The sequence below is a fragment of the Pristis pectinata genome, chromosome 11 (genome assembly GCF_009764475.1).
Source record: "Pristis pectinata isolate sPriPec2 chromosome 11, sPriPec2.1.pri, whole genome shotgun sequence".
NCBI lineage: Eukaryota > Metazoa > Chordata > Chondrichthyes > Rhinopristiformes > Pristidae > Pristis > Pristis pectinata.
Genome location: NC_067415.1, coordinates 17499822 through 17524201, shown reverse-complemented (window position 1 = coordinate 17524201; position 24380 = coordinate 17499822). Strand labels below are relative to the sequence as shown.

The 24380-nt window shown below is 40.3% G+C and overlaps 1 protein-coding gene across 7 annotated transcripts in view; it reads right to left on the bottom strand.

Annotated features, from left to right (window-relative positions):
- The window catches only part of c2cd3 (C2 domain containing 3 centriole elongation regulator), a 120397-nt gene that overhangs the window by 47084 nt on the left and 48933 nt on the right, over nucleotides 1–24380 (bottom strand). For all 7 annotated transcript variants that reach the window (XM_052025864.1, XM_052025865.1, XM_052025866.1 and 4 more), the window contains 6 exons: nucleotides 18755–18927; nucleotides 18159–18294; nucleotides 14795–15063; nucleotides 13633–13725; nucleotides 11607–12212; nucleotides 9600–9944 (listed from right to left, as the gene is read on the bottom strand). In XM_052025864.1, coding sequence (XP_051881824.1) covers nucleotides 9600–9944; nucleotides 11607–12212; nucleotides 13633–13725; nucleotides 14795–15063; nucleotides 18159–18294; nucleotides 18755–18927 — 1622 coding nt within the window. The remainder of the gene's footprint in view (nucleotides 1–9599; nucleotides 9945–11606; nucleotides 12213–13632; nucleotides 13726–14794; nucleotides 15064–18158; nucleotides 18295–18754; nucleotides 18928–24380) is intronic.

Below are 24380 nucleotides of genomic sequence, written 5' to 3'. Positions count from 1 at the left end.
TACCACCTCCCCTGGCAGTGTGTTCCAGGCACTTACCACTCTGAGTAAATCTTCTTTAAACTTTCCCCCTCTCACCTTAAAGCTACACCCTGTTGTATTTGACATATCCATCCTGGGAAAAAGACCAAGTCTCTAGCCTGTCTATGCCTCTCATATTTTATATACTTCATCAGGTCACCCCCTAAGCTTCTGACACTTCAGAACAATCCAAGTTGTCCAAGCTCTCCTTATAGCAAGTAAACTTCAGGTTGAACAGGTGTTCAAATACTCATGGTATATACCTCACTGTAGCTTTAAAAAAGATTTCTAGTCACAGCTGTGCATTCTTGTGTGGGAACTCGTGTGAGTGCTTACTCTCTGCTTCTGGTCCTGCAGCAATGAAACTGTGATCTCATCACCACACAGCTCAGTGTGGAGTGAACAACTATGGTAATATGCAATGGCTGCCTGTGTGGGGTGGTTGAGTGACAGTGCTAAGGTGTAGGGCTCTGGACTAAGGAAAGCCATGCAGCCTAATAAAGGAAGGTGGAGACATTAGTCTCTATCACATCTAGTGATAAGAGACTGTAGGATTTGAGTGATCTGTCAATACTTAGAGCAGCCACTAAAAGTGCCCAGCCATAGCCCATGCTCTCTGTGCCAGTCTGGATGTAGCCCCAAGCCCCACATTTCAGAGTTGAATGGTCACAATGCTCTTCCCAGCCCATGCAGCTCCAGTCTGAACAGGCAGCAGTTGCACATTGGCTCACTCCAAAGAAAGCCAAGCAACCATGAAATCACAACTGTTTCATTATGGCAAGAGTGCTAGTGAAGGGCCCAGCCTTCAACAAGATTTCTTGACTGACTTGAATCTTTTCTATGTCTGGTAATCTCTTCCCATGACGAAGCTCAGAACAGTGTCCTCTTCCAGTCAATGCATCCATTAATTGGGCCCTGTGAGGGAAAGGCCACATTGATCACATGTCCAAACACCATACTTCTGAAGCAGACTTCTGTTCTGCAGGTATCCAGGTTTCAGAAGCATATAGGAAGACAAGGATCACAGCTGGCCAGTAGACCAGAGTTTTTATCTGTTCTGGGGACTTCATCTTCAAATACCCTTTTCTCAATCAAGTAAAGGCTATACCGCGCATTGAAGGTGATACTGAATTTCATCATCAATGTGTGCTTTCACCAACAAGCAACTTGCATGATATGGCAAACTGTCCACATTTTCCAGTGCTTTGCCCTGAACTTTTACCATTGGAAAGCAGAGTGGTACAGCAGGAGCAAGTTGGTAGAGGATCTTTATCTTGCAGATGCTGAGCGCAAGCCTCATCCTTTCATGTGATTCAGTGAAAGCATCAAGGATATTGCAACTCAACAACTGAACTTTGGGCAACTTTGGTGCTTGAGAGTTTGACACCAGTCTACTGAGAATGATTCTGCTGTAGTTCCAATGGTTAATATTTCAACTTGTATACCATAGTGGCAACAAACTTCTGACGGCAGCTGAATTTGAGGAGAGTGTTCTACAGTCCTTGCTGATTGATGGAGTCGATAGGCTTTGGTGAGATCAAGAAAGGGCCCTATTTAGCTCTGGTGTTATTACCCTAGATTTTCTTAGAGCTGTTGCGCAATGAAGATCATTTCCCTTGTGCCTCTGGATGGACGGAATCCACACTCTGATTTAAGAGCATTCTCTGGCCAGTAGGATGGCTTTGAGGTGGAACCTGGTGATAACTTTCCTTGTGGCAGGCAACAGGGAGACCTCATTGTAGTTACCACAGTCATACCCAAGTGTTGGTATGTACCTTCAGCAAGCAGGCTGCAGTAGTTCCAATAGACAGTCCATCACCATTTTCAAGGTCAGAGAGTCACACAACAAAGAAACAGATTCTTCAGCACCCCCCCACCCATTTCCATTCCAACCATCAAGTTCTCGTCTATACTAATCCCATTTCTCAGCACTTAGTCTGTAACCTTCATTAACACCAAAAACAAAACTGCAGCATGGGTGGTTCACATCCAAAAGAAATGCCAGAGTGGATGAGAAATACTGTAAATTTGACACAGCAAAACTCAGTTAACTCTAATCCATCCACTCTCATTCACTGATGTACAATTCTAATCTGAAGTTGAATTGCGCCTTTTAAATGCTCATGTTCCCACAGTATAGAAGGACTGGCTACACAAAGCACAAGATTGTGCTACAAAATACACTTGTCTTCTGTTTTTGTATCCAAGCATAAAAACAGATTCAGATCTTTGCTAAAAATACCAGCCTGCCTTCAGCTATTATAGATTGGCACAAGGATCTTCGATAAACCTTGCTAATGTGACAAAGCCGAATTTGAATTAAAATCAAGAGTTGGCACAGTCCACAGCAGCACTGTCTGTTTATAATTGAAAGTAGCGCATGAAAAGAATCTTATAATTTGTGTTCAATTTATCCAAGTCAGCATACTAGTGGGAAACTAGCTTTGCAAATGCTCAAATCGTGTTCTTAATTATTTTTGAAACAATATTTTAAAGTAGCTGAGGTATGAAAAGGGCAGATATTTTAGTTGAGATTATCAGAAATGAGACATTAGTTTGAGTTAGCAGGTGGCAAATTTTAAGTATTCGTTAAGAAAAGGCATGGGGTAATAGAGTGCATAATCTCAACAGATGAACTAAGCCATGGCCCTTGCACTAGATCTGTTTTTCATGACGTATTACAGAAATGAAACTCCCTCAATGAAACAGCAAATATTAGGAGACACCATTCCCGAAAATGACCTAAATGATGGAGTTTAAAGGCGCTTGTGATAATTCTGTCAACAAATCAAATGTTTTAATTAACAGTCAGATATTTTGCTGTTGTGGCTCAAGTGAGCTACCTTGCTTGGTTCTTTTTAAAGAGCTATCAGGATGAAGCATATAAAAATTGTCACACTCATATTGTAGGCAGGATAAGATAAATTGACGTCTGAACTCTAAATAGTTCTTCCCGTACTGTTGGTTTAAAAGCAGCACAAGAAATATTGGCCCCATGTTTTTGTTTTAGAGAAAACATAAGAAACAAGTTCTCATGTATTTAAAGGAGTATGGGAGACAGATATCTGCACCCCTCACCCACAATGTGAATTTAAAGGCTGCATGGGAGACAACAGCCTATTAGGTTTAGGGACAGTGTTAGAGACAAGAGTCCCATCAGGTTAAAGGCAATAAAAGAGACAGAGGCCTCATGGGTTAAAGGCAGCCACGGTGGCAAGTGTAAAAACAAACTGTGGATTGCTAATCTGAGCAGAAAGAGACCACATTGTGTCAAAACCAGGCATGCAGATTTTCCCCAAGATTTTTCTGGGAGATATTCAAGAGTATGAGCTAGGTCACAGGTTGAGAGGCTGACAGGTGGAAAATGGGGGAGGCCAGGGTGGGGAAGAAAACTAAAGAACCAAAAGGGAAAGGTGGGGGAAGTGATAAGTGAAGAGGGAGAGATCTGACAGGGATGGGAAGCCCCCACCCCTATTCTATCCCTCCCTCTGTTGACTTGCTTCCCTTGCCAATGCCTCAGAATCCATTATAGCGCACCTGCCCCTGCCAACCTGAGACCACCAACTGCCACTCAAATTCAGTCTGCCATTTTTGAGGATACGTTTCTTAGCGATGGTGCGGGATGTTTTTCCTCAGGGGTGGAGAGCAAAGGAGGACACAGATATCATTGGGGGGGGGCAGAGGGGAAGGAATGGGATACAAGGTGGAGTAATAGAAAACAGAGGGGCAGGGAAAAAAAGGGGGATGGATGCCCAATGCAGAAAAGGTGGAGGAAGACAAGTGACAGTATGCATGGGAGAAATGAGAGAATGGGGGACAGGGTTTGTTCAGTTACAAGGGTTGGGTGGGGGTTCAAGATTCAGGGATGGAGATGGGCAAAGGTGAAAGGGAAAGTGAGTGGTTAAGGGATAGGCAGGTGGGGGGAAACAATGAAGAGGCAGTGCATGTGTGTGCATTCAAGAGAAACTGATTATGCATGTGCTAACAGGCACCTACAAACATATCAAGATGAAAAACACTATGATACTAGAGGAACTAAGCAGACCAGGCAGCATCTGTGGAAAAAAGCAGGCGGTCAACATTTCGGGTCAGGACCCTTCTTCAGGACTAAAGATAGGAAAAGGGGAAGCCCAATATATAGGAGGGAAAAGCGGGGTGGGCACAAGGTGGTGATAGGTAGATGCAGGTAAGAGATATTGATAGGCAGGTGCAAGGGAGGAGGGGAGAGTAGATCCACTGGGGGATGGGTCAAAGGTAAGGAGGAAAAAGGGTAGAAAAAAAAGATAGGCTAGGAAAGGGAAGAAAAGAAGAGGCATGGTTGGGGGGGGGTGCTGTGGGGGGGGGTGGTGAGGGGAAGTGGGAGAATTCAATGTTCATGCCGTTAGGCTGCAAGGTTCCAAGATGGAAAATGAGGTGCTGTTCCTCCAGTTTGTGCTTGGATTTCTCCTGGCAGTGGAGGAGGCCGAGGACTGACATATCTGTGATGGAGTGGGAGGGGGAGTTGAAGTGACTGGCAATGGGGAGATGCAGATTGCGGTTACGGACTGAGCACAAGTGTTATATCTGTGCTCAACCTATCAGGTCCATGAAGCAGAGCTGGGTCTCAAATGGTCTTGGAGCCTCTTGCATTGAATCAAGACCATAGTCTGTCAAGCCCTGTGGTAGCTGGTGTGCAACATCCAACCCACTCTATAAAGACATCACAGGCAGCTTCCAATCCTCAATATGAAGTTCGGGATCTGGCACTCATTGCAAACTAGTATCAAGAATGCTGCTTCATTCCCCAAATACTTCTCTCAATCTTCTCATCACAATGTTCCACCGCAGCTCAACTGTGCATCCAAATGGAGTAATTTACAGGATAAATGAAAACTGGTCAACATACGATTCCTCCACTCCATAATAAGGTCTCCCCAGAATCAGTCATCAAGCTGCAGTAATCAAATGATGCTTGTGTATGTGCAAATTTGGAGGCTGAGCTCCAAGTTATCAACTTGTTTACTGAAGCAGACGAAAGAATAGGTCTTAGACTAAACATAAGCAAAGTAAAGGTCCTCCACCAATCTTCCCCTGTTAAACGACACTACATTCCAATGATGATAAATTCGATTCTAATAACAAATCTGATTCTGATTCCAACAATTAAGGTCTCTGATGAGAAGCTGGAAAATGCTCTTATCTTAGGTGCCAAGGCAGACAGCATTTAGCTTATGCAAACACAGCCTCTGTGTCTGAGGAAAAAATCATTTAAATCCAGTCCTCCAACATGGCAATAAGTTAATGACCTTCTGCATAACATTGATACCTGCCCTTGTGTATAGTTCTGGGACAAGGACTACTTACAGCAAGCAGCTGAAAGCACTGGAGAGATACCACTATGTCTTAAAAAAAATCTCCAAACCATTGGAAGGATAAATACACCAAAATCAGCATCTTCTTCCAGGACAACAACCCCAGCATCAAGGTGCTAATTACATTCAGTCAGCTTTTATAGGCAGGCTACATCACTTGCGTGCCCAATATAACACTTACGAAACTGGCGCTCTGTTTGCAGCTCCATCATGGCAAGAATTTCCAGGAGGACAGAGAAACATTTCAAGGATCTCTTCAGTTGCCATTGCTGGGCAGGCTACATTGTGTGCCCAACACCAGATTCAAAAAGCAGACACTCAATTCCAAACTCTGTCACAGCAAGAGATTACCAGCTGAACAGAGGAAACAACTGATTCTTCAGAAAGCCCCAACCCATGACTGCTCAAAATGGAGGATTTTAGGATGGCATTAAGAACCTTGAGTCCATTCATGGGGATTGCACAAATGCCCAGCATAACTGGTGGAAATAGCACTCTACGTCCTAAACTACCCACCTGCCACCCTGCCTGTGTAAGAGTCTACTGGTCCCACATTAGCTTCATCAGCCACTTCAGAATATCCTTGACCCAAGAGATCACTCAAGAAGAAGAAAGGCAGAAAACACACAAAAAAAAATCCAATTAATAATTGCTGGAATAGCAAATTAGGACACCAAAGATACCAGAGTTTCTTGTTAACTGAACAAGTTCAGTATTACGTTGTATGGTAAATCTATCAAAAAATCATTGCATATAATTTAGGAGGTTCTCTTCAAACATTAATTGATGGTATATCAGCAAGATAGGGAACATGATCTGCTCCAAAACAATGCCTAAGCTTAAAACATCTCACATAACAAGACAGAAAGCAGCCAGATTAAAATACATCAGAAGGTCTACCTTAGCTAATGACAGAAACCAGTGTCTCTTTACAGGAATGGAGGATAAATATGGTTCTTTGGGTTCTAAGGTGACAAAAGTGGGGTCTGTAGACTCTATCTCAGGTGGGACAAATGGAGTTTGATGAGGCAAATGTGCGAGTGGATTACTGCATGCTCCTTTCACTGTTCGAACTTGGCTTACATGTACTAAAGGCTAAGAGACTTGAAGTGCTTGGAGCGTTCCAAGATGCTTCTCTGCCAGTTTTAGTTTGGGACCAGGGATTCCCATAAACTGGTGGGCATATCATATTTTTTTCTAAGGAGGCTTCAAGGATATGCTTCAAGTTTTTTTTCTATTCTGGAATTCGCTTGTTGTGATGAATCAAGTATTGTACTTGCTTCAGAAAACTGCTACCAGGCAATATTGCTTATCCATTAATTGTAGCCTCAAAGCTGGGTATTTTGGTTTTGGAGAGAATACTGACATCAGTTCAACTATCCTGCCAGTGAACTTAAAGGATTTAGAGAGGACAGTGATGATGGTACCTTTCTAGTGATTTGAGATGCCTGCTGTAGGTTGTCCATGTCTCCAAAACATTCAGAAGCACAGGAATTGCTCTAAGTTGGTCAACCATGCTATTGGTGCTAGTCAGAAAAAAAACAATGCCTCGTCACAAATTTACAGTGGTCAGTTATCATTAGGACACTGGCTGGCAATTTTCAAAGAAGCAATTCTGTATTTACAATTTAATGATTAATAAGTAGGCATTGTGCACTTTATCCATCTCTATACCAATTCTTGTTAAAAAGCTTCATCACTGGCTGGCATTGAAGTTGCCTTGGGACACAGGTCAGCAGACCTGGTGATACTTCAATCAAATATTCCCCTTCTGTTATGAGCATCAGATATTTATTCTATTTGAAAGAAAAAATGGGAATTCAGAAACTGAACAGAATCCTTGCTCCGCCAATTTGTTGATCCAGAGAGTTCCAGGATGTCATCCTTGCATGCAACACAAAACAAAAGCCATCTAATATAGAAATAAGATCCATTAACTCACTAGCAAAATTCTAGAGTAATATTCTGACCTTATTGCTGTTCCTTTTTTAAAGGATTTGGTTGACACTGTTAACGTCAACATTTTATTGCCCATGTGTTCCCTCCTCTCAAGAAGACTGTGGTGGCTGCCACCTTGAACTGCTGCAGTCCATGCTAAGAATTTCTGCCCAGTATTATTAGGTAGCATGTTCCGGTACTGAGACCCAGCAACAATGAAGGAAAGACAGGACGTTATGTGACTGGGGGGGGAACTTGCATGTTCTATAGCAATCTGATGCATCTGCTGTATTGGGGTATAATTTTGGAGGTGTTGTCAAGATGCTTTGATTTAATATGGCTGATTAGTGGTGAACCCACCCCCCGCCTTCCAAGCTGCTCATAGTGTACGAATGGGTTTGGAAACACCACTGAACTTCAAGGGAAGGTGATTAGACACTGCTGGATATCATCATTGTCTGGTTCTGGTGTGGGATGAATGCTACTTTAAATTAATGTTGTTCAGGTCTTGCCACATTTAGAATGATAATTGGTACTTAGCCAGATTAGATATATTTTGTGCATAGACTACACTAGTAAATTTTCCATGTTGTTAGATAAATGTTGCTAGAAAAGCAGATGTTAGATATTCATAAAAAGTCTGCAAGTGTGACCCTGAGCTTCCAATTGGCTGTCACTTTAGTTCTTCATACCACTCCCCATTGATCTTTCTCATTCTAAACCAATGAAGCTCAACATAAACTGCTCATCTTCTAAACAGGCAATTTACAACCCTTAAGATTCAACATTGAATTCAACAATTTCAGATAAAGAATCTTTCCAGTTTCTATCAGATCTTTGCCAGTTCCGATGAAGTTATTAACTTGTGATGTTAACTCTTGTTTTTATGTCTAGATGCTGCCTGATCTGCTCATAATTTTCATATTCCAGCATTCTCTATTTCAAGTTTGCAGCAACTGCTGTGTTTTGTATCTTAGTTCAAGCATTAGCTTATTTCCCCCCCTCTCTTTCTTCTATACTCATTCACTTTCTCCTACTCACATCTCCTCCAGACAGATCAGCTGCAACTAACAAGCCTTCATCACCCTTTCTCAGCCAGCATCACTACCACCTCATTCAGTCTCTTGGTCTCCACCCTATCAGAGATATCCCTTTGTTTCCTCCCCGATTCCTATGCAGTAGTAATGTAGTAGTAAAATATATGTACAGTAATAGTATGATGTAATAATAATGTTCATGGTATTGTGATCAAGGAGGACATAAGGAAGGAAGGATGATGAGACAGATAGAGCAACATTCATGGATCACGATTAGTAGCTGCACACTTCTTGGTACTCATTAGCCTGACGTTCTTGTTATTTAAAAAGTGTATTCTGAAAAGTGTGTCAAACTGATATCCAACACCAATTACTACCCAAAATACAAAATATTGCACCACTATGGTGACATTGTAGGATTGATGTAAAAGGAAAAATGGGCATCATTGACCTTGCCCAAATTAAGAAACTTATGATCTACAAATAAGACATCTAATATCAGCTTAATGGAAGGGATTCAGTATGAAAATACATCAATCCCAAGTTGGGTTTGGTAGTATCCAAAAAACCCTCCTGACCTTTTATTTGAGTATTGTAGATCTATCATGTGGCATGATAGTTATGATGGTTATCATGTATCATCTGTATGACCCTACGATGGGAAGCTTTACTAAGTTAGTTAATGGTTAAAGAAATGTGTAGCTAATATATAAACCATATCTGTGCTGGTATTTCTGCAAAATGATAAAGATCTTTGGTTTTGGTTGAGCATTGACACTGAACACATGGAAAAAAAGATTCACTCAGGTGTAAAGGCTGCATGGGATTACAGGAAAGAGGAGAGCAGATTGAAGACAATATAACCTGTGTAAGAGGGACTTCAGCAACCAAGGGCTGTGAGCTACTCGTTAACTATCATCCATTGTTAAGCACAGAATTTTGTACTTGGTAAACTCTCAACTGTTTACGCAAATTAGTGGTTGCTACTCATTTTGTCTTGTCCAAGAACCATTCCATTTCTTAATTACTGTACCATTACTACTTTATGTTACAAAGTGCCAAAAGAAAAAATACTATTGCATGCCAGGCTGCTTTATACTATGTGATGCACTTTGTTCACATCAAGCAATGCCATCTTTTATAATTACTTGAAAAATTAATGAATTATTCTTGGAGTGAAGAAAATTAATATAATTATCAATGCCAACTCCATAAATAGATACATTTACACTGTGTAACAACTTAAAACTTTTACCTTTCAAGCTTAGATGCATAGCTCTCTCCACTACAACATTCACTGCAAATGTATTTGCCAGGTCCACCTCACGAATCTCATTACCCTTCTTATTGCATTCAAGGTTAGAATCTGTGGGCAATTCATCATCAACTTGCACTTCTGTTACTTCTTCTGTTTCATTAATGAGTGGAACATCTTCCTTGGCACTACATTCATAATCACGATCATCATCAGAACAGCTTATTCTCTGAGAAGCATATTCAATGGTAGAAGGTGGAAGATCATCTGATACAAGTGTGATATGGAACCTTAGAGCTGCACCTGATAGGTCAGAAGTGCCTCGTTTAAAAAGCGGATAAATGCCTGTAAAACAAAAACAATGTCAAATGCAGAGACATTTTTATTTTGGAATTTCTCTGGATAATTTTTCAATTTTGCATAAGATTTTTGGAAATATGTCACAACTTGCCTCTAATACAGAAAGTTATCCCACAAATCCTTATAGAGATGTAAAGAAAAATGAGAACCTTGCCAAATAACAATTGGGACTGGTGATCAAACAATTGATTAAAAAGTGGATTTTAAGGAAGGCCTTGTACGAAAATAAAAAGGGGATGCGGAGGTTTTTAGGGATTTTTTTTGTCTAGGCTGAACTTTCCCCATGTTGATCAATCACTACCCATTCACAGAGACCTCCACCAATTCAATAAATTTCCAATTCCTTCCATCTCCTTTCTTTGTGGATGTTCGATGCTTCCACACCTCTATCGGTTATGACAGCTTGGTTCTTTCTTGAACAACAAAACAATCACTCCACATTCATCTCATCCTCCTCTGCTAGCTTTGCATAGAACTACTGCTTTAACACAAGTCATTTCCTCTAAAAAAAATAAATTGTGACAGCATGAAAACCTGCATGTGCCCACCTGAGCATGTGTTTTTCTTGGATATGGTGTGCATTCTCTATTCCAGTCTTTATCAAATCCCTTCTCTGTTCTCTTCTTTTCCAGAAATTGTGTTATGGTGTATCCTGTGTTGGTGCTGCCTGGCATCCTTTGAAGATTAATTGTGTTTCTAATTTTCAATTCTCCTGCATGCTTCATGGTCACCGTGAGTCTGCCTTTTCCTTGCCTTGACCTCATCACCATCACTGGGGTCAGATTGCTTACAGATGTCTATTACAAGTCTACCAACATCCACAATCTCTGTCAGAGACACCCTTCACATCAACCAACAAAGGCAGCAGTTTCAGGGTGAAGTGTCAGCATTTACCCCAAAATGGATACCTTAATGGGGAAATCTCAAATCTTCTGACAGATTCCAGTCAGTGAATTTCTGTCTGTTCGCTCTGCCCATGGATTTCTGTCCATGGGAACCTGTTCATGGGCCCTACACCAAAATAAGGTCTGGTTCAGGAGCTGAGTGCCCATTCATTTCAACAGAATGTTTACTGCAAGCAGGAATGCCAAGTTACAATTTTTACAGTAAACAGCTTGAAATTTACTTGTTTTAATTGTTTTGAATGCTTCGCAGTGTCAAGTTTTAGATGGTCCCAAAATGATGGTTCTTATTCAAACAGATGCAAAACTTTCAGGAATTAAACATTCATCTTTAAAGGTCCAGATTTTGCTGAGCAGGACTTGCCAATGGATTTGCTGCTCAGATTCACCATTGTCCTATACTTAACTTGGTTTGGATCAGGATGGCCTGAAATGCCTGCCAAGAGCATCTTGGACTCAGTCCTCTGACCAATAAAGAGAAAATGTCTTTCTCCCATGTAAAAGGAACTAGCAATTAAATATCAGAAAGATTCTTAAGTTTCTTCTCGGATTGAAAGCTAAATGAGATAAAAATGTGGCAAAAAAAAAAGGTAAAATAGATATAAGTCAGGACTAGAAAAGAAGTTGAAGGGACACCTTTGTTTGGTTTTAAAAGTGAAAGCAGCAGCAAGGCAACATTTTGGAAAGAAATAAAAATCTCATTATATATTGTAATTTAACTTGCTCCATAAATCAATGTACATACCACTAACTGTAAGTTTTCTTGAAGATTTCTCTGTCAGTGTCGATAGATCTATGAATGAATATCCAATCAGCCGATCAGTATCGTGAGGTCTTTGAATCTTGTCTTTTCCATGTGCCATCCACACCTGTACTTCTAGTCTTTCTTCTTTTAGGTACCAGACCAATGATTGGGTTCTTTTCAGAATTATAGTCTTTGCCTGGTCAAAGCTCACAGTTATCTGGCTCTTGATGTCAGTAAAAATAGGCTTTTGAAGAGATGTACAAATAGCTTCTCTATCATAGAATTTATAACGTAGGTAACAGAAAGTATATTTATCCAGATGTGCACATCCAGCTGGTAGTACACAATGCAAGGGGAGCCAGATGCGTGGTACAGCTATTGTTAGTGACACGGTGTTCTCTGTGGATTCCCAATTTTCAGCTTCTTCTCCACTCATTCCAATCTTCCACTCCAATGCCTCTGCAGCCTTTATGACACGCTCTCTATCACTGGGATGTGCAAAGTAGATCGAAAGTTCAAGTCCACCACCTACATATGGTGGAAATCCACAAGACTGAGCAGAAGCAACAACTTCTGGCAGATTCACTGCATACCAACCAGAGATACCTTAATGTAGAATACAAAATGAAGAAAAAAAAAATCAGCATACATAATCTGTAGTTCCTTGATGTTTTTAAACAATATACTGTATATTCACCATTTAGGACAAAATCATTCTGGACTAAAACCTCAGATCATAAATTCAAATGTAAATGAAAATCAAAAAAAAAACTTCAGATGCTGGAAATCTGAAACAAAAAGAAAACGCTGGAAAAACTCAGCAGATCAAGTAGCATCTGTGAAAAGAGAAACAGTCAATGTTTTGGGTTTGCGACCATTCATCTGAACTGGAAAAAAGATGCAAGTTAGTTTTCAGTAGGAGAGAAGGTGGAGTAGGGATGTGTAGAACAAAGGGAATGTCTGTGACAGGATCAGCTGAAATAGCTTGATGGGGGCAGTTACCAGCACAGTGATCAGGTTTATGTAATGAGTTGTTAATGGTAATGTGGTGGGTCATGCCCGGCAGAGTAGACTTCTACAAGCAGAATAAGAAAAAGTGAGCCAAAGTGATACATAAACAGAAAATAGAAAATGCTGCAAAAACTAAGCAGGTATTGGTATTGGTTTATTATTGCCACTTGTACTGAGGTACAGTGAAAAGCTTGTCTTACAAACCGATCGTACTGGTCAATTCATTACACAGTGCTGTTACATTGAGTTAGTACAGAGTGCATTGATGATGGTGGCACCATCTGTGGAAGGAGAAACAGTTACTGTTTCAGATGAGGGACTCTTCATCAGACCTGAGAAATCAAACCTGACAAGTTAGTCTAGGTAGCAGTGAAATATGGGTGGAACAAAGGGAATTTCTCTGATCGAGTGAAAACGTGGTGTCAGGTTAAGTTACTATGGTTGTGTAACTTGTAGCTGATGTGGTTCTGGCATACTTTGTCATGCCCTACAGGTCAGGTTATACACAGAGAGGAAAAGGAAAATAGGATGGCAGTCAGAAATGGTTCTTATATAAATAGGAAGAAATAGCATGTTATGTGAAGTCAGAGAATACGATATAGAGTTGGGAAGGTTGCAACGTGCCCAGACTGAAGATGAGCTTGTATTGGGTCTCACTGTAACAGTGAGGTCACACACAGAGGTGGGAGTGGGATGGTGAATTAAGGTCAGGTTTATGTATATTCCATTTTTTCTGTCTCCAGTCCATTCTCTCTGTCTCAACCAAATGACACAGCAAATCATTTTAATGCACACCACATTAAGGAATCAAATATTTCCTATTTTACAATTGAAACCCTCGTTTTAACATAGTTAACAAATTTTTAAAAGTTACAGATTAAATTGACCTTTTTATGTCTATGAATTATAATAAAGTTATTCCTATTAAACTTTACAAATCCTCATATTGTATTCCTAGGTTCATATATTCTAGTTATAATAATGCAAAATTTCATTGTACCAGATCCTCCATTACCTGTCCGCCTGGTCAGCAGGCCTGCCAGTGGAACTTGTACACTTCCCAATTCGATGTCTCTTGATGAACCAATTAAAATTGTACTTGGTTTAGCTGTAAACAGAATGGAAATCATAAAAGTCAGCAATAATATGCAAATAAAATCCTCTCGTGCATAAAAGACAACAATTACATTCTGACTCAAACAAGAATTCAGATTTCAGAACTAAACAAGGGACAACTACAGGAAACAACTGCCTTTCATATGTTCAGAACTATGGAATCCATGCGCTGAGGCTACAACACTGTTCGGTTGTCAGTTTTAGATCTAATGTCACTGTTCCTCATCGTCACATTTCCACACAGGAAGACGAGAATTATCTTGAAATGTTGGAATCCAAGTTGTGAGGGGACTCTGCAGGATAGTAAGTTCATGAAGCTGACCTGGTGATATTGAAACATTTTCAATGTTAAGATGGCATGCTTCCCATGTATCTTCTGCTGACGATTTCCTGTGCTGAAGGTCATGGATTTCATTAGTGCTATTGAAGAAGCTTTAGTTGCTGCAGCACATATTACTAATAGTGTTCACTACAACTAATATGCACTCGTGATGGAGAGAATGAATGTTTGAGATGATGGATGTGATGACAATCAAATGGGTTCCTTTGACATGAACAGTGTCCAAGCTTATTGAGTGTTGTTAGTGCTGCACAAAACTAGGCAATGGGGAGAATTCCATCATGCCTCTAACTGGTGGCTTGCAAAGACAATGACAGATCAGGAGGTGATTCAATCACTGACAAATACCCAGCTTCTAACTTGCTTACATAGCCACAGTATTTATATGACTAGCCCCGTCAAGTTTCTGGTCGACAGTGAATCACAGGATGAGGTTTATGAGAGACCTGCCAATGCTAGTAGTACTGAACATAAAGAGGAAGTGGTTAAGACCATCTTCTTGGATATCATCATTGCCCAACATTCATTTGGTACAAATATTATTTCCTACTTAGCCCAAATCTGAATTCTATCTAGATTTTGTGCAAGTCACCTAAATATCTGCTCAGCTGTAGGTATTTCAAGTACGATGGAATCCAGGAATAATGGGAAGTGTGAAGGTGGTGTGAAATAGCAGCATGTGCACTTAAAAGACAGGGCTAAATACAAAATCAAAGCCCACCTGTTTTATTAGACTGATGATAGATGGTAAACACAGCTTCTGATGTTTCAAGTAGTTCAGCCAAACTTAAGCTCTCCCCATTGGATTTCTGAATTATAAGGTTACATGGAAACTCAGAATAATGGTCAAACTCTGGGCAGAATGTACGAGCCACGACTTTAGTGCGCCGTTTTTCATTTTCCAGAAGAAAGGAAATATGAATTGTCACATAAGTGTTCATGCCAACTTCAGATTGATATTGCAAGAAATGGTTCCTTTCTGCTGCAGCCCTGTATTTAGATATAAAATGTAAACCATTTATAAACTATTAAGGAATTACAGATATTACAACTAGCATATTTTATATCTTTTGCAACTAATGGGTCTGAAATCAACCTTAATTCATAAATGTTTTTCCTATATCTGATTGGTGCAGGTAAATTATCACTTAAAGCACCATGCAGATAAGATTTTATATTCTATTATGTAAAAAGAATTAATAGTTTCTGCAAAACTCATTATACTGTGAATTCCACATGCTAAAAACAAAATAAGCATATTTGTTATCTTAGGTGAACATGAAAGGCTCCAGTTAACCACTATGAGAAATCATCCAGTGAAAAAAATAACTGTATTAATAATTCATTCCCGCTGCACCAAACATTGATACCATGAGTGTTTAAAAAAAAATCACTAGATTCCTGGGAGAAGAGAGTTGTGACATGAGGAAATTGAGTAGAATGTGCCTATAGTCACCAGATTTTAGAGCAATGAGAGTTGAAACGATAGATTCCAAAATGGATTTACAGGGTAGATTATGTTAGTCAGACTGTTAAGAATCTTTGGAATTTTCTAAACAGGAGAATTATGAACACTCAAGATAACCAAAGTTGAAATTGATAAACTCTGAATACAATGGGAAAGAAGTGATAAGGGGATAAGGTGGGAAGCTGGATATCAGGTCGAGGATCATCCATGATTTCAATGAATGACGGTGCAAGCTCGAAGACCCATAGGGCTTACTTCTGTGCCTGCTTCTTACTGCTTATGTTTAAGCCATAATAGCCTCTCAAGAACATGGGTGTGAACTGCTGGTGGTGGCTGGAGTGGTACACTAAGTATGGAGAGACAAAGGATTGTTTACAGTATGTTTTTCATAATGGTGGAATATGTCAGAGTGTTTGATAGTCAACTATGTACTTTAGACATCAGTTTTGTAATAATGGAAAAATATGGCAGCCAATCTGTACACAAGTGGTTCCACAAACAGCAATAAGGCTTAAGCTGTAATGTCTTATCTGAAAATGGCAGTACCCGTCTCAATACTGCACTGGAATATTAGTCCAGATTGTCAATATTGTGGAAATGGTGGGACCAATACAGAATAAAGACAGTTCAAAAACTAACATTTATCAGAATAGCCCATACTTTTAGGACCAAAACAAGAGCTATTTTTCCCTCATCTGGGACTCCTGGAAGATCTGAATTAGCAAACTCATGCTGCTATTTTTGGATAAGATGTTAACCACTTTAAATTTAATTGCTTGTGGAATCACATGCATATAGATTGGCTGCTATATTTTTCTATAATTACAATGCTGACCTTTAAAATACCTAACACACCAGGTTCTGGCATGCTTATGCCTCGACATAAAAGGACACTGTGGGATCCAAGGTTTAAAAAAGACATTTTGCAGCACAGGTCCCACAATTAATGAAATAGTGCTGAGAATATAGAAAAATGCAATGTCATGTGGGACTCTATTGATATTTTCAAGAACACAAGTGTTTGAATTAGTATTGGTATGTCAGTTGTGCCTCAGTGGGTAGCACTTTCAGCTTTAACTCTGATTTTAGATTTCAGTTCAACTCCACAGTCCTGTGCATAAAATTCTTGGTGATACTCCATCATAGTACTGAGGTAGTGCTGTTCTATCAGAGGTATCATTTCTCTGATGAGATATTAAACCAAGCCCTATTTGCTCCCTCAGGAAAAAGACTTCAGGGTACTGTTCAAAACAAGAGCAGAAGATTTATCTTCAGTGTCTGCCCAATCCCTCAACTGATATTTCCAAAGAAAATTATCATTGTGTTATTTGTAAGAGTTTCTGTGCACAACATGGCTGCCCTGTTTCCTATATTACAATGGTGACTACTCTCCAACAGTAATTGATTAGCTATAAAATTTCACCATAAAGCCCCAATGAGAAAAGATGTAGTTCACCTTTACATAGAATTGTATAAACAGCCAAGGAAACTTACTGTTGTAGGGAAATTTGAGACAAACAGAATATAGAAATGATTGGAAATTTTAGTGGGAAAATTAAAATGTCTAGTTTGTTCAACTGAGGAATAGCTTTCAGAAATTCATTACAGAATAAAATTGTTCCATGTAATTAATTTGCTGAGAGATACAGGTAGTATTTCAGAAAGTCCATTGAACAATAATAGTTATGGGAAGTGCTCTTGTCCCAATAACTCAGCTTGTATTGAAAAGGGTCACAGATTCAAGTAAAATTTCCATAGGGCCTTAGCCACAGTACTATTTCAATGTGTGCTATGTATATATGAATACCTTTTTATCATACCACACAGTGGGTAAAAGTTTGCTACAACCCCCAGAAACAGAGGTCAAAACATTGACAGCATTTAAATGACAGATGACACAAAATTGGTTGAGTAAAGGAACACCACTGTTCAGCTCCACCATTTTCATTAAAAAGACTGTCACTGATAAAACATTTTGCATGAAATTGAAAAAGATTCTGAAAAGGTCCTATATTCAAAAATACAATTGAAGCTCTACTGGAACTTTTAATGTCTAAAGTTTTATCCATTCTTTGTTCCTTACAAAAATACACCTGTAGATTTATCTTCATTACCAGATATCCTTAAAAAGTCAATGTCTTTTTATAATTTCCTGCATCTTTTCTCAGTTTGTCATGCATCCCTCCCCCACCCCCAATTTGGCATCAGCAAATACAGACATTGTTCTTATCAAATCCAGCTCTAAATCAGTTACATATATTCTGATTAGGACTCAACATGGAACTCCAGGGGCATTTTTCCACTCATTCTCTCTACTTCTACCCTCTAGCCACCCCTGTGATTGCGTCTCATTTTGAATATAGTGAACCTTAACTAATCTTTGCAACAAGGCTCTTTAATGGTACTTTAGTAATTATATTTAGTAGATGTAAATGTAATCACATTTATTGTATTCAATCTGCCCACATGCTCAGTAATTTATCTCAAGTTTAATTATCAAGGCACTTTTCTTTAAAACCAGTTATAATTCTATAATGTTATGAATGGAATATGTATATCAAATCCCACTAATAGTTTTAACACAAGGATCTGTGAAACATGACACAATTGTCCCTACCTTGCTGCAGCTTGTAAACCTGAAGCTCGAAGCAGCTGTACTGAAAGGACCACTGCTCTAGATGATATGGCACCTTCTCTGGTATCCTCAGTTGCTTTGACTGAACATCTGTATTTTACACTAACATCCAACAAGCCTGTAATATGTGAAAGAATGATATTAATTTGATTGTCCTGCATGGAAGGTAGAATGTTTGTGGTATAATCAATCTTTGTATGCTGGAATAAGGATATCAGATGTAGATTATTTGATGCAGTTTAATTTTTGAAAATGCTAATTGGAAATTCATATTTGGGAGAATTTGCACCATTACATGTGAAACATTTAATACTTTTCTCAATAACATATGTATTATCATGAAACATACTTATAATTGAACCAATTTGAGTTGTTAGTTTCTCTGAAGATTACTTGGAAAACTGTTGGCTAGATTGTTAGTTTTATAGCCTGGCAAGTATTTTGGTTTAGTTTTTCCAAGCTCAATGATGTGATCTCACCTCATGTTGTCACCAAAAATAGTAATTCAATGTAATTCTACTCAAGTACTTTGCCAATGCTCACTAATACAAATAAAACTTGCAGAAAAGTTCACTTACCAGTGCAACGTGGAAGATGCTTTTCAACATTTTCTGTCCTTGGTATCAGAGGAACACTAAAGGTTTGAACTCCAACTTCCTTGTGATGTTGCATTGTCACCATACCGCATAGCTTGGACAAAGGGAGGACACCCCTGGCAACAACCTGATCTCTAACATTAGGGTAATAATACCTGAGAAAATAATATGAAAGGGCCATGCTATATGGATTGTTATAAAGTTATGAATACATATATTAGGTTGCACGACAACTTCCAAAGTTACAACTTTTCAAAAAAAAACCTAAATTCGCTGAATACTTCTGTGAATCATACCTTTCACTAAACTACATTACTTTCTGTGATTCATGAAATCTTATGCCACCTGCTGGTTGTCATAAGAGCTCTTCACAGTATTTTTTTTATTGTTGAAACAGAGATACCTAAAATGAAATGACATCAGAACACAGAAATAGCAGCGAGCCATTTAGACCACAAACCTATTCCACAATTTAATGAGATCATGGTTGACTGCAAACTGGTTTGTTTCAGTATCCTTTAGCAAAGATACATTTATCTCAAATTGCAAATGATTAACTGAGTTGGCATGCACTGTTCTTTCTCAGGTAGTCCATAAACCCACCACCTCTGAAAAACAATTTTTTTTTAAAAAAGTTCTCTACTTAGTGGGCTAGCCTTGATTTTAAGTTCATATCCTATTATCTTATACCTAGCCACCATTGTGGAAATGTGTCTACCTTATCAATTCCCAACAAAAACTTAGATCTTAAATAAATTATGATATTTTTAAGACTTTGGCCTACTATATTCCAGTGAAAGCAAACCTATTGCTCCTTAAAATCCAAACCTAGGAACACCAGTAAAATGCTGGCGGTTTAAACTGCATTTCTTCCAATTTCAAGTACTCTTTTTAAGAAGCAGTGCCCAGAATACTACATAAAATTTTTATGTGATCTAACTAAAGCTTTGTATAGGTCTTGTAAAACCTGCCCCTTTTAGATTCCTTTCCTCAAATAATAATTTCAATAATACTCCGTTAACCTTTCTCATTATTTTCTGCACACAACTATTGGAGATTAGTATGGATATATAGCCCTTATGTTTATTTGTACAACAGTTCCTAGCTTCTTACCACTTGTACAATATGATCTAACTAAAGCTTTGTATAGGTCTTGTAAAACCTGCCCCTTTTAGATTCTTTTCCTCAAATAATAATTTCAATAATACTCCGTTAACCTTTCTCATTATTTTCTGCACACAACTATTGGAGATTAGTATGGATATATAGCCCTTATGTTTATTTGTACAACAGTTCCTAGCTTCTTACCACTTGTACAATAATCAAAACTATTTTTTAGCAGTCTGAAGTCGATGACCTCACATTCTATTGCAATAAAATCATCTACATGATTACATGTTGAACCTATTAATTCTTTGTGATTTTATGCTCCTGGGTAACAGCAATCTTTATACTTCCAAAATGAATTTCTCAAGCAAAAAGCATACTAGATTGATTTATTTCAATTTACATTTATCTTGTGCCAATTCTGAAGTAGTGATGGACTGCTGGAGCTGCTAACTTTCAGATGAAATGCTAAATGATTGTTCCTCTACGTAAATATAAAATTCCTGCAGAAGGAGTTAATCCCAATGTCTTGGTCAATATTTAATCTGCAATTACCATTAATAAACATATTGCAGTAAAACTCCAATAATCCACTATCTAATGAACAATTCCGAAATCCCAAAGGCTCAGCATCTGGCTCACCAAGTGGTGCTTCCCATGCTTCCTTCCTACTTACTGGGAGCCCGGTTCCCACGTTCTCTTTAAATTTATTAAAGTCCCACTTACAGTGTTCCATTTAAACTTATTAGGCTCACTGGGAAATTTATTATAATACTGTGAAAAATGAACTGCACTTTCTCTGTAACTGTAACACTATATTCTGCATTCTGTTTTGTTTTCCTTTTGTACTACCTTTATGTAGTTACGTATGGAATGATCTGTCTGGATGGCAAAAGCTTTTCACTGTATCCCAGTACGTGACAGTAATAAACCAATTACTAAATTGTCTTAGCGTATTAATAGGAATGACATCTAAAAGACTGGAAAATCTACCAGACTGGCACCATCAAAGTCCTGAGCATGCTGGATTATTAGAGTTTTACTGTATCTGGTCATTATCACACTGATGTCCTGGGAGCTTTCTGTGCACAAAATGACTTCCACAATTCAGAAAGCCTTCATTGCCCAAGCTGCTTTTTAACATCCTGAAAGGAATGTTAAAGGTAGTTCATAAAAGCAAGATTTTCTTTTCTTTGCAGCAATTTTCCATTTATCTCAATGGTAACAGGCCACAGACATTTTGTGGGCTCGTCTGCAAAGGCAACTATACCTTCCCGCTGCTGGGCCCTCTACTCTACAGGGGATCCAGCTTTATAAATTGCTTCTGCTTCTGAACTGACTTTGGGATTCATGAGAAATTATAAAAGGATATATGAATAAAATAGTAGGACTATATTACTCAAGTAGTAGAAAAATTGTATTAGAAATGATCATAAAAATGCAGAAAATATGGTAGAGTAGAAATAAAATGTTTTCAATGTTTTATTTTCACTTCTATTAAATATTTATACATCACAGCACATTTGTAATAATAAAGCTACTGCAGGCATATACCTAAATTTGTTTACTGCTTTATTAATGCTTCTAGGGTCAGTAAGCATCAGCTTGCCCATTAAAACATAAAGTACTGCAGATGCTGGAAATCTGAAATACAAATAGAAAATTCTGCAAACACTCAGCAGGTGAGGCAACATAATGGAAAGCCTGAAGCATTAGAGAGACTGCAGAAACTGGAAATCTGGGGCAACGAACACAAAATGCTGGAGGAACTCAGCAGGTCAGGCAGCATCTATGGAGGGAAATGAAGAGTTGACGTTTCGGGCCAAGACCCTTCATCAGGACTGGAAAGGAAGAGGGCTGAAGCCAGAATAAAAGGGTAGGGGGAGAGCACGAGCTGGCAGGTGATAGGTTAGTTCAGGTGAGAGGCGGAAGGTAGGTAGGTGGCGGGGGGGGGGGGGGGGGTGGGTGAAAGGGGGATGAAATGTGAGAAGCTGGGAGGTGATAGGTGGAAGAAACAAAGGGCTGAAGAAGGAGGAATCTGACAGGAGAGGACAGTACTCCAGGGAATAAAAGGGAAGGAGGTGGGCAGGTCATAAGAGTCAGTGAGAGAAAAGAGAAGGGGCCACAGGAGTAAGGGAAAACAAAGGGGAGGGGAAAGAAAACCGAGGGCAGAGGTTACTGGAAGTTAGGGAAATCAACGTTGATGCCGTCAGGTTGAAGATTCTCAAGATGGAATATGAGGTGTTGCTCCTCCAACCTGCGTCTGACCTCAATGTGGCAGTAGAGGCGGCCTTGGACAGATATGTCAGTGTGGGAATGGCAATTAGAATTAAAATGGCTGCCCACTGGAAGATCCTGGCTGTTGCAGTGGACAGAGTGAAGGTGCTCGATGAAGTGGTCCCCTAATCTGTGTCGTCTCACCAACGTAGAGGCCGAACTGGGAGCGCCGGATGCAATAAATGACCCAAGTGGGTTCACATGTGAAGCTCTGCCTCACCTGGAAGGACTTTTTGGGGCCCTGAATGGTGGTGAGGGAGGAGGTGTAGGGGCAGGTGTGACACTTAGCATGGATGCAGGGATAAGTGCCTGGATGGTGATTGGTGGGGAGGGATGAGCAGACAAGGGAGTCACGGAGAGAGCAATCCTTGCGTAAAGTGGAGGGGAGGGGAAGATGTGCCAGGTGGTGGGATCCTGTTGGAGATGGTGGAAGTTGTGGAGAATGACGTGTTGTATGCAGAGGCTTGTAGGGTGGTAGGTGAGGACAAGGGGAATCCAGCCCCGTTATGTCAGGGGTGGGGCAATGGGGTGAAGGCAGACGTGAGAAATGGAGGAGATGCAGGTGAGGACTGCATTGAGAGTAGTGGAGGGAAAACCCCATTTACTGAAATAAAAAGTGTCCTGGAATGGAAAGCCTCATCATGAGAACAGATGTAGGGGAGGCGGAGGAACTGAAAGAAGGGAATAGCATCCTTGCAAGTGACAGGGTGGGAATAGGTGTAGTCAAGGTAACTGTGGGAGTCAGTGGGTTTGTGAAAGATGTCAGTAGATGATCTGTCTACGGAGATGCAGACAGAGAGATCAAGAAAAAGGAGAGAGGTGTCAGAGATGGACCAAGTGAATTTGAGGGCAGTGGGGTGGAGTTGGTGCAGGAAACAGCACCAATGCAGTCATCAATGTAGCAGAGAAAGAATTGGGGAGCGTTACCGGTGTAGGCTTGGAACATGTACTGTTCCATATAGCCAATGAAAAGGCAGGCATAAGCTGGGGCCCATGTGAGTACCCATGGCTACACATTTGGTCTGGAGAAAGTGGGAGGAGCTGAAAAGAAGTTGTTGAGGGCGAGTACCAATTCTGCCAGACGGAGGAGGTGGTGAAGAAATAAGTGGAGGGCCTTGAAGCCTTCCTGATTGGGGATGGAGTGTACTGTGACTGGACGTCCATGGTGAAAATAAGGCAGTTAAGGCTGGGGAACTGAAAGTTGTTGAAGTGATGTAGATCATGCGAAGTGTCACAGATGTAGGTAGGAAGGGGCTGAATCAAGGTGGACAAAATAGAGTTGAGATATGAGGACACAAGTTCAGTGGGGAAGGAGCAGGCAGAAAAAGGGGCCTACTAGGGCAGTTAGGTTTGTTGATCTTGGGTAGGAGGTAGAAATGGGCAGTATGGGGTAGGGGAACTATGAGGTTGGAGCCTGTAGAAGGGAGATCACCAGAGGTGATGAGGTCAGTAATGGTATGGGAGACAGTGACCTGATGCTTCTTAGTGGGGTCCTAGTCAAGAGGCAAGTAAGAAGAGGTGTCCAAGAGTGGCCATCTGGCCTCAGCAGGGTTGAGATCTTTCTGCCAGACTACAACAGCACCGCCCTTGTCTGCGGGTTTGATGGTGAGGTTAGGATTAGTACAGAGAGAGTGGAGGGCAGTGCGTTCAGAGGGGGTGAGGTTGGAATAGGTGAGGAGAGTGGTGAAGTTGAGACGGTTAATGTCCCATTGGCAGTTAGAGATGAAAAGATCCATAGAGGGCAGAAGGCCAGAGCGGGGTGTCCAAGAAGAGGAGTAGGGCTTAAGGCAGGAGAAAGGGTCACCCGTGGGGGGTGGGGAATCCTTGCCATAGAAGTAGGCCTGGAGATGGAGGTGACGGAAAAAGAGCTCGGTGTCATGGTGAGTGCGAAACTCATTGAGGTGCAGGCGCAGGGGGAGAAAGGTAAGGCCCCTGCTAAGGACAGACCATTCCACCTCAGAGATGGAAGGTCAAAGGGGATAGTGAAAACACGACAGCGGTTGGAGCTGGTGTCAGGGGAGGGTAGAAGGGGAGAGAGGAGGGTTAGAGGGGTCAGGGAAAGTGGTGTGGGAGGAACATGGGAGCTCAGAGAAGTGAAAGGGGGATGAGGGGCAGGGGGAGGCTTGAGAGTCCAGGGGTGGATGGGGAGCAGTGGTGGAAGAAGAGGAGCAGTAGGACCCAGTGGCAGTGTGAGAAGTCTTGGCCTGGAGGTGGCTGGGGCCGA